Raw genomic sequence first — 12,594 nt, forward strand, 5'->3', positions numbered from 1 at the left:
AAAAAAAAAAGACAATTTTACTTAAGGATGTTCTTAATGAAGCAGTAAAAATTTTTAATGCTATGAAATATTGACCCTTAAATTCATGTATTTAAAAATATTCTGTATAAAAAAATAGGCAGTATTCATAAGGCACTTCTGTGGCATACCAAATAACTATAATTCTATCAAGGAAAAACAGTTGTGAGATTGTTAGAGTTGCAAACTGAACTATCTGCTTTTATCATGGAACACCATTTTTATTAAAATATTTACTAAATACAAACTGGTTATTTAGACTTGGGTATTTGGCTAATATTTTCTCAAAAATCAATGAAGTATAACTACCAGTTCAGGGAAGACAATTGATAGTATTTACTGTCATTGATATAATTGAGCTTTCAAGAAAAAATAAGAATTTTGTAAAAGTTGCATCATCACTGTGATTTTGACAGCTTCCAAATACTTAAGATTATTCTGAAGAGACTGGAAGTGATATTAACACGTGATTTTAAAAAAAATTATTTAAATTAGTTTCAAGTATACAGTATATTAGTTGGACATCTATAGAGTTCATAAAACGATTCCCCCAATTGCTTCCAATTGCCCCTAGCCCTTCACCTAGCCATCATATTAATGCTAACTGCATTCCTTCTGCCAACACTTGTGATTTTTTTCATAGTGTAGGATCAAATACGTCAACATTTAGATCTGTATAACTCTGTGAACTGGTATTTCCAATTGACTACTTTGGGATGTTAAAATCATGCAGTTTAAAGGATTCATTAAAAGTGAAACATGCACCAATAGTTTAAAAATCTTTTTATAAGTTTTGAGGTATAATTGACACATAAGTTGCACATTTTTACATATGAATATACACATGACACTATCACAGCAATCAAAATAATAAACATGAGTATTATTCCCCCAAATTTCCTTGTATTCCCTGTAATCTCTCTCTTCTGCCCTTCTCAGCCCTCCACACCACTCTTCCATTATCCACGTTACCAGTAACTTCCTTCTCACTAAAGATTAGTTTGCACTTTCTGGAATTTTATATAAATGGGAACATATAGTACGTATTATTTTTGTCTGATTTGTCACTCATAATTATTTTGAGATTCATTCATGTGGCATATATATTGACAGTTAATTTCTTTTTATTCGGAGTTGTAGTTATCCCATTGTACAAACATATGAATTGTTTATTCATTTACTTGTTGACCAACATTTGGGTTGTTTCCAGTTTTTGCCTATTATGAACACAGTTGCAATGAACATTTGTGTGCATGTCTTTGTGTGGACATACACTTCTTTTGGATAAATATCTAGGAGTGGAATGTCTGGGCCACATACAAATATATGTTTAACTTTTAAGAAACTGTCACAGCATTTTCCGAAGAAGTTCTACCATTTTATACTCCCATTAGTGGTATAGAAGAGTTGTAGTTACTCCACATTCTCAACAACACTTGTATGGCTAGTCATTTTAATTTTACCATTAAATAGGTAGGTAGTTGTATTTATTTGTGGTTTTAGTTTCTATTTCACTAATGACTGATAACATTGAGTATCCTCTCATATGCTTATTTGCCATTCATATAGTTTCTCAGTGTCATTTCAAATTTTAATGGATTGCTTATTTTCTTTTTGAGGTATGACAGTTTTTAAAAATAATATTCTGGAGACAAGTTCTTTATCAGAAATGTGATTGGCAATATCTTCTTCAATTTTTGACTAGTCTTTTCATTCTCTTAACAGTGTCTTTTGAAAAGAAGTTTTACATTTTGATCAAGTTCAATTTATCACGTTTCTATTTTAAGGGTAGTTCTTTAGGTTATCATACCCAAGAAGTCTTTGCCTAGCCTAAGGTCACACACATTTTCTTCCTTTTTTTTGTCCCAGACGTTTAAAATTTTAGGTTTAGAGCTATGATCCCTTTTGTGTTTTCAAATAGTATGAGATTTTCTTTATTTTTACCTATGGATAGCCAAATGTTCTAGCATTATTAGCTGAAAAATATTTTTCTCTATTGAATTGCCTTTGTCCTTTGTTGAAGATCAGTTGACCACATAGATATATGAAACTTTTTTGAAACTCTCTCTTCAGTTTCGTCTATCTATTTCTCTCTCTACATCAATTCCATACTATCTGGGTTAATGTAGATTTATAATAAATAGTGAGATCAGGTAGTGTAGTGTAAATTCTCCATCTTTATTCTTCTATTTCAAAGTTGTTTTGGTTAGTCTAGGACTTTTGCATTTCCAAAAAAACTTTAGTCATTCTGTCAATTACTAAAGAAAGCCTGCTGGGATTTTGATTGGGATTGTATCAAATCTATATGCTAATGTGGGGAAGAATTGACATTTTTATAGTATTGAGTCTTCTGACCCATGAACATGGTATATCTTTCAGTTTGTGTCTTCTTAAATTTCACTCATCATATTTTATATTTTCTGTGTTCAACTTGTATATCTTTTAGCAAACTTGTCTTTAAGTATTTCATATTTTTGATGGCATTTTAAATGGTATTTTTAATTTTAATTTTTGATCGTTAATACAAATATAATTGACTTCAATATGTTGGCTTTTTTAATACTGTAGTATCACTTATCTTGTTTATTAGTTCCAGTAGCTTTTTGTAGATATTATAGGATGTGCACCATAGATCGAATCATCTGCAAACAAAGCCAGTTTTCTTTTTCAATTTGGATGCTTTTTATTCCTTTTTCTTGCCTATTGCACAGGCTAGGATTGCAGTACAATGCTGAAGAAGTGGTGAAATCCTTGTCTTGTTCCTGTTCTTAAGGTGAAAGCATTCAGTTCTTTACCATTAAGTATGTTGTTTATTATAGATGCTATCCAGTTGAGGAAGTTTCCTTGTATTCCTAGGAATGGATATTATATTTTGTCCAATACATTTGCTGCATCCATTGATGCAGTTTTTCTTTCTTAGCCTTGTTAATATTGTGAACTATACTGTTTGATTTTCCAGTTTAAAAAAAAGGATAAGCCTGTATTTTGTCATGATGTATTATCTTTTTAAATATATTGTGGAAGAAAAACAGAATTTTGTTAAAAAATTTTGCACCTGTATTTATAAGGTTATTGGTCTGTAGTCTTCTTGTAACATCTTGGGTTTGGATATTAGAATAATGCTGGTCTTACAGAATGAATTGGGGCGTAGCAATTTCTCTTCTTCCATTTTCTGGGAAGCTGGAATGGCTGTATTATCATCAGATAAACTTTAGAACAAAGAATACTATCAGGAAAAAAGAGAGTCATTTGTAAAGTGGATGATTTCATGATAATAATTTTTCTTGATCAATTCCATTAAGAATAAGTTCATCTAAATGATAGAATAATTCTAAATGTTTATGCAGCTAATAATAGAGCTTCAAAATTCATGAAGCAAAAACTGATAAGAACAGCAAAGAGAACTAGAATAATCCATAATTAGAGTCAGTTTTCAATACTCCTCTCTTAATAATTAATAGAATAAGTTGACAGAAAAGCAGTAGGTTCTAAATCCTCAAGGATTTAGAAGATTTGTAACATCAACTAACTGGATATGATTGACATTTTTAGAACATTTCACCCAACAACTGCACATTCGGGTTAATGCACACTGAACATTTACCAAGACAGACCATACTGTGGGCCACAGAACAAGTCTCGATAAATTTAATATTATTCAAATTGTACAAAATGTTTCTGGTCATAATGGAATGAAATTACAAATCAACAACAAGATATCTGGAAAATTCTTCGATATTTGGAGACTACATAACACACAAATAGTTCGGAGTTCAAATAAAAAAATCTATAGGAAAATTAGTATTTTGAAATTGTGATAGCCTGCTGAAACGCGAAAGGGTTAAAGGATAATTAAAACCTGAAACTGGACAAAGGAAGTCTATACCTTAGGCCTACTTTCTGGAACCCCTAACCGCGTTCTGTTAATCATGAAACTTGTAACAATGAGCTCATAGGCTAACTGCCAATTTTAGCCTGTGTAACCCTGCTTGCTTGCGTGGCATGAAAAATAATCAATTGTATATAAGCTGAAAATTACTGTTTGGCCATTGCCCATGGGAACACTGGCTATTGCCCATGGGAACATAGGCAATCACCCATAGGAACGTAACATTCTAACAACAAGCTTTCTGCTTCTGTACTCCCCACTTGCACACCTGACCAGTGGGTTGACAGGTAGTGAATAGATGGACCTTTGTGTTTAAGACAGAATGAGGAATGGGATTTAGGGCTTAAAAACCTTATATCTTGGCATTTCGGGGCTGCTCCTTTGTACAGAACAGCCACCGGCTAATAAACAGCCTTTAAAAGCATACTTGGTTTGGTCTATTCTATACAGGCCACAACAAAATGAAGGAAAATGAAAATAAATCAAAATGTGTGGGATGCAGTTAAAGCAGTACTTTGGGGGACACATCCTACCAAATGCCTATATTACAAAAGAAGAAACGTTACAAATAAAAGACTTCAGTTTTCAAGTTAAAAAATAAAAAAAAAAAAAATTAAAGGCAGAAGGAAATAAACATAAGGACACAAATCAATGAAATAGAACGCAAAAACAATAAAGAAAATCTATTAAAACAATAGCTGGTTTTGAGATTTGAGATCAGTAAAGTTGATATGCCTCTCCCCAGATTGATTAGGAAAAAAGAAAAATGACACAATTACCAATTTCAGGAATGAGTGGAGAGATTCTTAGATATTAAAAGGACAATAAAGGAATATTGTTAACAGATTTATATCAATAAATTCAACAGCTTAGACATCTTCAGAACTATTAATGCTCACTCAAGAACAAATATTAAATATTTGTTGAATTAAGGAATGTTAGCTATTACTATGGGTAAGGCGCTGAGTTCAGAATTTAGCGATAAGGGATTATCACGCCCAAACAGATCTCAGTTCCTTGGAGGGGAAAAAATAACAAAGCTTAATACCGATTGGTGCAGAAGAGAGAGGGAAAGCTGGATCAGGAAAATCTTCTCTGCGGGGGAGTCACCAGGCTGAGACACGACGTATCAACAAACAGTGTTTATCAGAGCAAGAACTGCTGCGCGTGAGCTTGGGCAGAGGGCCAGAACAGCCTTCCGCGGGTGGCCCGCAGCCGACTGCCTAGTTTTCCTAGTCGCAGGGTAGTCCTAGACCTTTCCTCACTCGGCGCTCACAACCGCTGAGCGTCCATCTCCATCCTCACCCGAGTCCAGAAGTCGTACGCCTGCGCATTGGCGCAAAGCGCTCGCAGGAGGGGCGAGGGTGATGCCGGAAGTGTGGCCTCTCGCTCCCGAGCTGTTCCCATCCGGGGTCACGTCGGTCTTCCGGGTGTTTCTGACAGGGCTTTCTACGCCGCGTTTTCGGTGATTTTTTTGGTGTTCCGCCTCTTGCCACCGCCCCCAACCTCGCACGCCCTTTCTGGCCCTGCCTTTTTTTGTGTCGTTCCTCCCCCGCTGGCAAGGCCAGAGTTTAGGTCCCAATTCGGATCCGGAGCTGGGCCTAGTCATTCCGCGGGCCACTACCTCCTTTAGCTCGGGCGGAAGCGACGACCGAGCGCACGGGCCGTCGCTGCCCGGCCGTGGAGCTCTCGGGTGGGCAGTGCCGGTAGGCCCTCCTTAGCCCTTCCCCAAGGACATCTGGGAGTCAGGGGGTTTCGGAGCAGGACGCACCCTGTAGGCCCAGGTCGGGGGCGGGGCGCGGGGAACTTTTTTGAAACTGTACTGTTTGTTTTGCGTGGGAGGTTCCGGCAATATCGTTTAGATATCCCAGACTTTTGGGCGGCCCCCAGGCTGCCGTACTTTTTGAAGAACCTTAGGACCAATTACTTTTTCCACTCGTTTCTGTTCCTCATGCCCCGTCCTCAGTCTAGGACCAGAAGAGGAAGGTTGTCCTGGAACTCCTGCATGGTGTTTCAAAGGGTGGTGAAGAACTAAGGTAAGTATCTGGACTTTTAATTCAATGGGCATGCCATTGCCTCCGTTCTTCACTTTACAGGAAGTGCACAGGTAGGACTCAGGTTGTCGTATACCCTTTTTAACCCGTTCAGTCTTAGTGATGGCTTCTTCATCTTTCTGGGCCATAATGCGTCTCACAACTTCTGGATTATACAAGTAATCTGTCTTGTTTGAGCTCTCTCAAGTTTTTGTTTAAACTAGCAGTTGTTTATTTAGATCGCGTATACCAATAGGGTGAACAAAATGATGCAAAGAGAAATTGTAAAATTATAGCTAAATTGGCAACTCGTTAACGGATGTGTAAGTATGTGGTTTTGTGAGAAAAGAAACCTTAACTGAACACTAAATCTGTGTGTTTGTATTATAGGTAACGTACTATTTTTGTAAATGCCATCACATTTTATAGTTATTACTACACGACTGTAACATGTACTGATTAACAGCCAAAAGGCTCTTAATATGTATTGATTAAAAACAACATTACTTTGTTGGTGTGATAGCCCCAATTGTGTCTGATCTAGAAATATTGTGTAACAGATAGGCCCCATGTGAAACTGGCCATTTATCAGTCAAGAAATGTCCATTTCAAACCACGTGACTAGGTTATTTTTTAACACTTGAATGGAATCTAATTCTTAATAAAAAGGAATGCCCTTTTCAAAACTTGCAGGTGGTTTTGACAGTGGGTGAGTAGGATTTAGGAATTGGACTTTCTTCATTGTGGAGAAAAGTGAGTTTACAAAGTGGACGGGTAACTTGATTTAGCCTCTACAGTTCTTGTTTTTATGCTTGGTAGATTCTGCTTTCCAGGGAATCCTGAAGAAGGAATTATGTAACTTTGAGTGTTCTCTAATTCCTTAGAGGAGAGGTCAAGTTTAGGACAGAAATTCCAGGTTGTAAGTTATAGGATCGAGTACTATGTCACTAGGAATTACTTTATAAATTAATCCATCACAGCTTGTCTCATGTATAATTATTCACAAATAAGCCCATATAATTTTCCACTGGGTCAACCTTAGTCAAGAAGCAGTCCTTAAGAGTCTCTCCTTAAGGCTAGAACCAATGCAATGGTTTTAAAACAATTCAAAATTTACCTAGATGATTCTGTTATATAGTCAAGTACAGATTGAAAAACCGATAATTATCAAGCTAAGAAAAATATTATACCACCGATATCTGGATTTTATTTATCATAAAATTTCTTATACCTGTTACCACAATTAATGTGACGTAGAGTTTTTTATAGATCATTCTCTACTTGGTGAAGGGGCCTTTCAGAATATGAAGAAAAAGATTTAAAATTTTGTAGAGGTCCCTTTAATTCTGGTGTGGTAATAGTTTTGCTGAAACTCTTCTATTTTAAAAATGACTTCTTACATTGTTTATGATAGATTATTATTTTGATAACATTTTTATCATCAAAATCAGAGTTGAAACGTACTAGAAAAAGTACAAGAAAGAGGAATTGAAATTCACGAGCTTTTGTTGTACTTTCTTAGCTGTGGATGGTCTTGCAGGATACCTATGTTGGGGAGCACTGAATGCCATTGGTTAAATTCCCTAGGAATGATCCTCCTTACTTTGAGGCCTGGCCTGATAAGAGCCAGACTCGAAGGCCAAGATTCATACTGAAGACCACCTGACAGATATTTTGCTTTGGAGGGACTCCAAAAAGAGCTTTGATGCTTAGCTGGGAATTTCAGATTGGTTGAACTTGGTATCTGCCCTAAAGTAAGTGAACTTTTGGCTATGGAATCCTAAGCTTTTCGGCCTTGGATAATTTGGTTATTAGCTTTGTAGAGTACTCCTGGGCCACAAGACATCTTTCGACTTTTTCTTAGTTTGGATCTGACCATGTAATTGGATAGGAATAAGGTGAGGTCTGGGCTATTAGTCATTTTGAGTCTTCAATTATGAATGCATGTGTATAGGATTTTTTTGGGTCCAGAAGAAAAACACAGACATACTATTTATATGTATAAACAAAGTGTAGAATTTTAACTGAACTGATTTAAATAATCTGAAAATAGAACATGTTAATTCCAATTTTTTCTGAATACGAACTGTTTCTTATTTGATCAGATATGTATATATTCCAATAAATGAAATATCAAGCAGAATTCATTACAATAATGAATGGCATTTAATATCATTTTCTCAGGAATCATATGAAATAGGAATTTTTTTATGGGGTTTGGGTCAGAAAAGCAGAGTAAAGAAGACCAAGAAAGAATGTGAATTCTGGCAAAGGGTAGAACAAGGCATTAGTTAGTTGTCAGTCTTGAATCTGGCATTCTATGATTATTGAGTGTACTTTTAATAAAGGATTCTCTGGAATACCGATTGGTTCAGAACATTTTCCATTTCCTCTGAGCAGTGAAAATCAAGAGTATAGTTTAGCAGATATGATGGTATTTCTTTAAAAAAAAAATCTATAATGAGATACAGGCCTGCTGAAGAAAGTTCACAAACTCTTGTTTTTTGATGATAACACCTCTCTTTGGTCCAAATTAGAGACAGGCACTTGGGATAAATCTGATTGTGGCCTGACACTCTTGCCCAGAAATCTGTTATGAACCTTGCACTGGTGAATCTCACTATCTGTGGCCTGCGTAGGGAATTTTAATCTTATGGAATTGAAAAAATAGGAACGAAGTTTGTATAGGGATTTCTTTCTTTCCAGAGCTTTCTCTTTTTCTCTCTTGTTGTCTCTGCTCCAGTTTTCCAACCATCTGGTCTCAATACCCAGAGGCAAATACCATTTTTTTTTTTAGCTACTTAAGTGTTATTTTCTTCTGTTCTAAAAAACCCCCAAAAAACAAAACCAAAACTTTTATAGCTCACTTGAATTGACATCTACTGAAAATGGGGATTTAGTATCTTTATGTACTCTCTCATCATGAATTGTGATGTATGTAAATGTGTAAATACATATACTATAATAATACAGTATGTAGTAAATTATATATTACAGTTTATTTAAATTAGCATTTTCAATATTTGTTATTGTAAGAACCCGGTAGGTAACTGATTATATTTTCTTTTTTTATATGACCTTTTGAGTTTTTTTCTGTAGTTTAGTATTTCCTTTTATTTTATTTTATTTTATTATTATTATTTTTTGAGGTTTGCAGTTTTATTAAGATAACAAAAATGTAACCTATACAAAAAAAAAAGAAAGTCCTGTTCCTCCAGGGGCAGCTGCAAATCCAAGGGCGCCCATCTTCGCCGTCCCTGCCTGCTAGGCCTCCTGCTGCTGGATAAAGGGGTTGGGGATGGCCTCCATGCTGTCCTGCGGGCAGATGAGCACCACGGAGGTGCCCCTGCACACCACCAGGCCCAGCTGGAGGGTGTCCTCTATGAGCTTGTACTGGTTGTTCGGGTCTCTCATGTATTCAATGGTGCTATCAAGCATGAGGTTGAGAAGTGGGTCAAACCCTTACAGGATTACACTGGCTATGCGGCCTCCCTGAACATTCACCTGGATCACCTTGTTGATGTACTTCGATAGGTCCAAGATACTCTCCTTCTTCTTCTCTTTGTCCGCCATCTTGCCGCACCACTCCGCTCTGCCTCCTTTTGTTTTTAGCTTGATGTTTTTTGTTCCTGTAATTATTTCTGCCCTTCAGCAGAACTGTTCTCTGTGGTCAAATACATCAGGTAATCTACAGATTAATGTTTTTTTCCTCCATGGATATTTTCTTGAAGCCCTCTATCCTCCTCTAATTTTAGCTTCTTTTAACATCATCCTGGGGAATTTTGTGCTCTGTGTCAGATCTTCCTTTTCCTAGGTCCTAGGTTTTATTTCCTTTTTTGATACATGTCTAAAAAATGTTTTTATTCTCCCTTGCATTGATAGTATAGCTAGGTATAAAGTTATGCCTCAAGAGCATTACCTTCAGAGACTTGAAGGCATTGTCTTCACTGTCTTGTGGTTTCCAATGTTGCTTTTGAGAAGTTCAAAGTCATTTTGATTACTAGCCCTTTGTTTTTAACATTTTCTTCCTCTAGTATTTTATAAGCTTTTTCCTGATATTCTGAAATTTTGCCATAATATACTTTGATATGTATTATTTTTTAAAACTGTGCTTTGTACTCATTGGATCCTTTAAATCTAAGGATTGGTGTTCTTCAGCCCTGGAAATTTTCTTGTTTTATTTATTTGTACTTTATTTTTTTCTGTTCTTGGAGCTTCTATTATGTTAGATGTTTGATTTTCTTATATTTTCTCTCCTATATTGTCCTGTTTCCCTTCTGCCCTCAACCTATTTTTCCTTTTTGTTCTAAGAGATTTCCTCAATGCTGTCTTTTAACTTTCTGCTGGGTAGTTCTGCTTTCAATTTTGTGATTTCCAAGAGCCCTTTCTGCTTTTTAAACAGCATATTCTTTTTTTTTATGTAAGCAGTTTTTCTCATTAGTTATGGAGTTCTTTCTTTCTTTCTTTCTTTCTTTCTTTCTTTCTTTCTTTCTTTCTTTCTTTCTTTCGAGTTTTCATTTGTTCTTGGCATTGTTCTGTTTATTCTCAGCTCTTTTTTTTTTTTTTTTTCCCTTTTGGTGACCCATGATGTCTATTTTAAGTGAGACCTATTAGAATTCTGATTGGAAGCTCTATGTGCATGGGTGGGCGATTCAGTAGTAGGCTTCACTGTACTTGTTAGCAGGCTTAACTTTTCCTTGGTGGAAAACTGCTACTATGTTATATAGGTTATCTAGATACTATATTATATGGTTTCTTTTTCAGTTATTCCATAGATGAATTTTCTAATTGCATGCTTTGGGAAGATGTGCTTGGGACTCTATTTTCACTTTGTAGACTTTACTAAATACTTGTTTTCAGTTTGATACCTCCCCCTACTCTTTGTAAATTTATAGCTTTTTGGGATCGGTTATTGCAAAAGAATTAGTGAATGGTTCTGATTGCTTCGTATACAAGTTTTCCCCATTCTTGTGGAACAAGCCCTCTTTTATTGGAAGTCCTTATATAAGTTATTTAGACTTTTGAGGAGACTCTTGCTATTTTATAAATAGTTATTAGGCAATACAAATTCCTTCCCTTGTTCGATCAGATCTATAATATTTAAATCATAGGAATCAGGTTGTCATTTGATGGTTCATATCTTTAAATAAATTATATTGGGAAATGTAAGAATCTGTAGAGTTTCATTAAATGTCTGTTTTGAGTAGTTTCTTTTTAATTAGAGTATATGGTGATAACTTAATTTCTAAAAGGTTTATTGATAACAGGGTAAATTTATTAGGGTAAATTCATCAGAAAATTAGAAACTAACATATATTTTACATATATTTTAATAATATTATGGTTATTATACTATAATGATACTATAGTTATGGTTATTATACTATAATGATACTGTAATTAACCTATATTTAAAATTCATTATTAGTAAGTTCTTGTTACAATAGTATGACCTAAGAGATTTATTTAAACTTTTAAAAATAACTTTGTAAATGAAATTCATAGCTTGGTGACTAAGTGTTTTAAATAGGAGATACTAGTTACCGAAAGGATTCAATATCTTTAAGCTATAATAATTTGTCTTTTAAAACTATTCTAGGTAGAAGAATACATGTTCACTTATAGTGAACAAGAGCATGTTCCCAAACTCAATTTTGGGTCGCCCGCCTTTCACTCCAAACCATCAACAACATAACTTCTTTACGCTGTCACCAACTCTTTATTCACACCAGCAGCTTATAGATGCACAATTCAACTTTCAGAATACAGAGTAAGTATGGTGATATTTTGGCCCATATCATTTGTAAACTTCGTTTTCTACTTTACACAACCCTTTTTATGTGAAACATTTGAATTTAGAGAAAATGTCATTATGTCCATTATGTCTTGTTTTCTTTTGATCAGTAAAATATTTAGTTTTTCTGAAATTGTTTTTTTTGTTGTTTTTAAGGAAAAAAATGTTTATTACTACCGTTCTTTATTTTTGGTAGCTTGTCTAGAGCCGTGTCATTACAGCAGTTGACGTATGGAAATGTCAGTCCAATACAGACCTCAACTTCCCCATTGTTTCGAGGAAGGAAGTAAGTATTTCTTACTTAATTATTTAAACAAAAATTTTGCATGTCTTAGAACTCTATAACAACGTATCTTGTATTAAAATAGTATGGACACTGTTCCTTAAATTTTGTTTTTTGGGGGGGACCTGTGTGATTAATTCTGTTACAGGAATTTATTCTGTCTGTCTGTATCTATCTATTTTTGTTACAGAATTTTAAAACTGCTATGTAGTATTTAAAGAATTTTAGGGATACTTTGTTGATTTATTCTTGCCATTACAAGTTTTAGAGGTAACGAAGTTATATTTCTTCAGAAAGCTACTTTTACTTGAGATTTTTAACCAAATCAGATGGCTTTCTGTGTTTGCTATGGCTTCCATAAAAAAGTACCACAGACTGGGTGGCTTAAACCACAAAAATGTATTTTCTCGCAATTCTGGAGGCTAAAAGTGCAAGATCAAGATGTTGTCAGTTTTGGTTTATTCTGAGGCTTCTCTCCTTAGCTTGTAGATGGCCACCTTCCTTGCCTGTTTTCTGTGTTCTAATTTCTTCTTTTAAGGACACTAATCATATAGGATTAGGGCCCACCCTAATTACC

General features: G+C 35.1%; 1 protein-coding gene and 1 pseudogene across 9 annotated transcripts in view; one reads left to right on the forward strand and one right to left on the reverse strand.

The window, feature by feature from the left end:
• Positions 1 to 5,300: 5,300 nt before the first annotated feature.
• Positions 5,301 to 12,594, forward strand: part of TENT2 (terminal nucleotidyltransferase 2) — a 48,401-nt gene continuing 41,107 nt past the window's right edge. For 6 of the 9 annotated variants that reach the window (XM_025047757.1, XM_025047763.1, XM_025047762.1 and 3 more), the window contains exons 1-4: positions 5,379 to 5,613; positions 5,874 to 5,943; positions 11,540 to 11,710; positions 11,931 to 12,020. In XM_025047757.1, the coding sequence (XP_024903525.1) occupies positions 11,577 to 11,710; positions 11,931 to 12,020 (224 nt within the window). In that variant the 5' untranslated portion in view covers positions 5,379 to 5,613; positions 5,874 to 5,943; positions 11,540 to 11,576. The other 3 variants (XM_025047760.1, XM_025047758.1, XM_025047759.1) reach the window with 3 other exon arrangements.
• LOC112480610 lies at positions 9,103 to 10,369 on the reverse strand (annotated as a pseudogene).

Source organism: Pteropus alecto, unplaced genomic scaffold, assembly GCF_000325575.1.
Source record: "Pteropus alecto unplaced genomic scaffold, ASM32557v1 scaffold20, whole genome shotgun sequence".
NCBI lineage: Eukaryota > Metazoa > Chordata > Mammalia > Chiroptera > Pteropodidae > Pteropus > Pteropus alecto.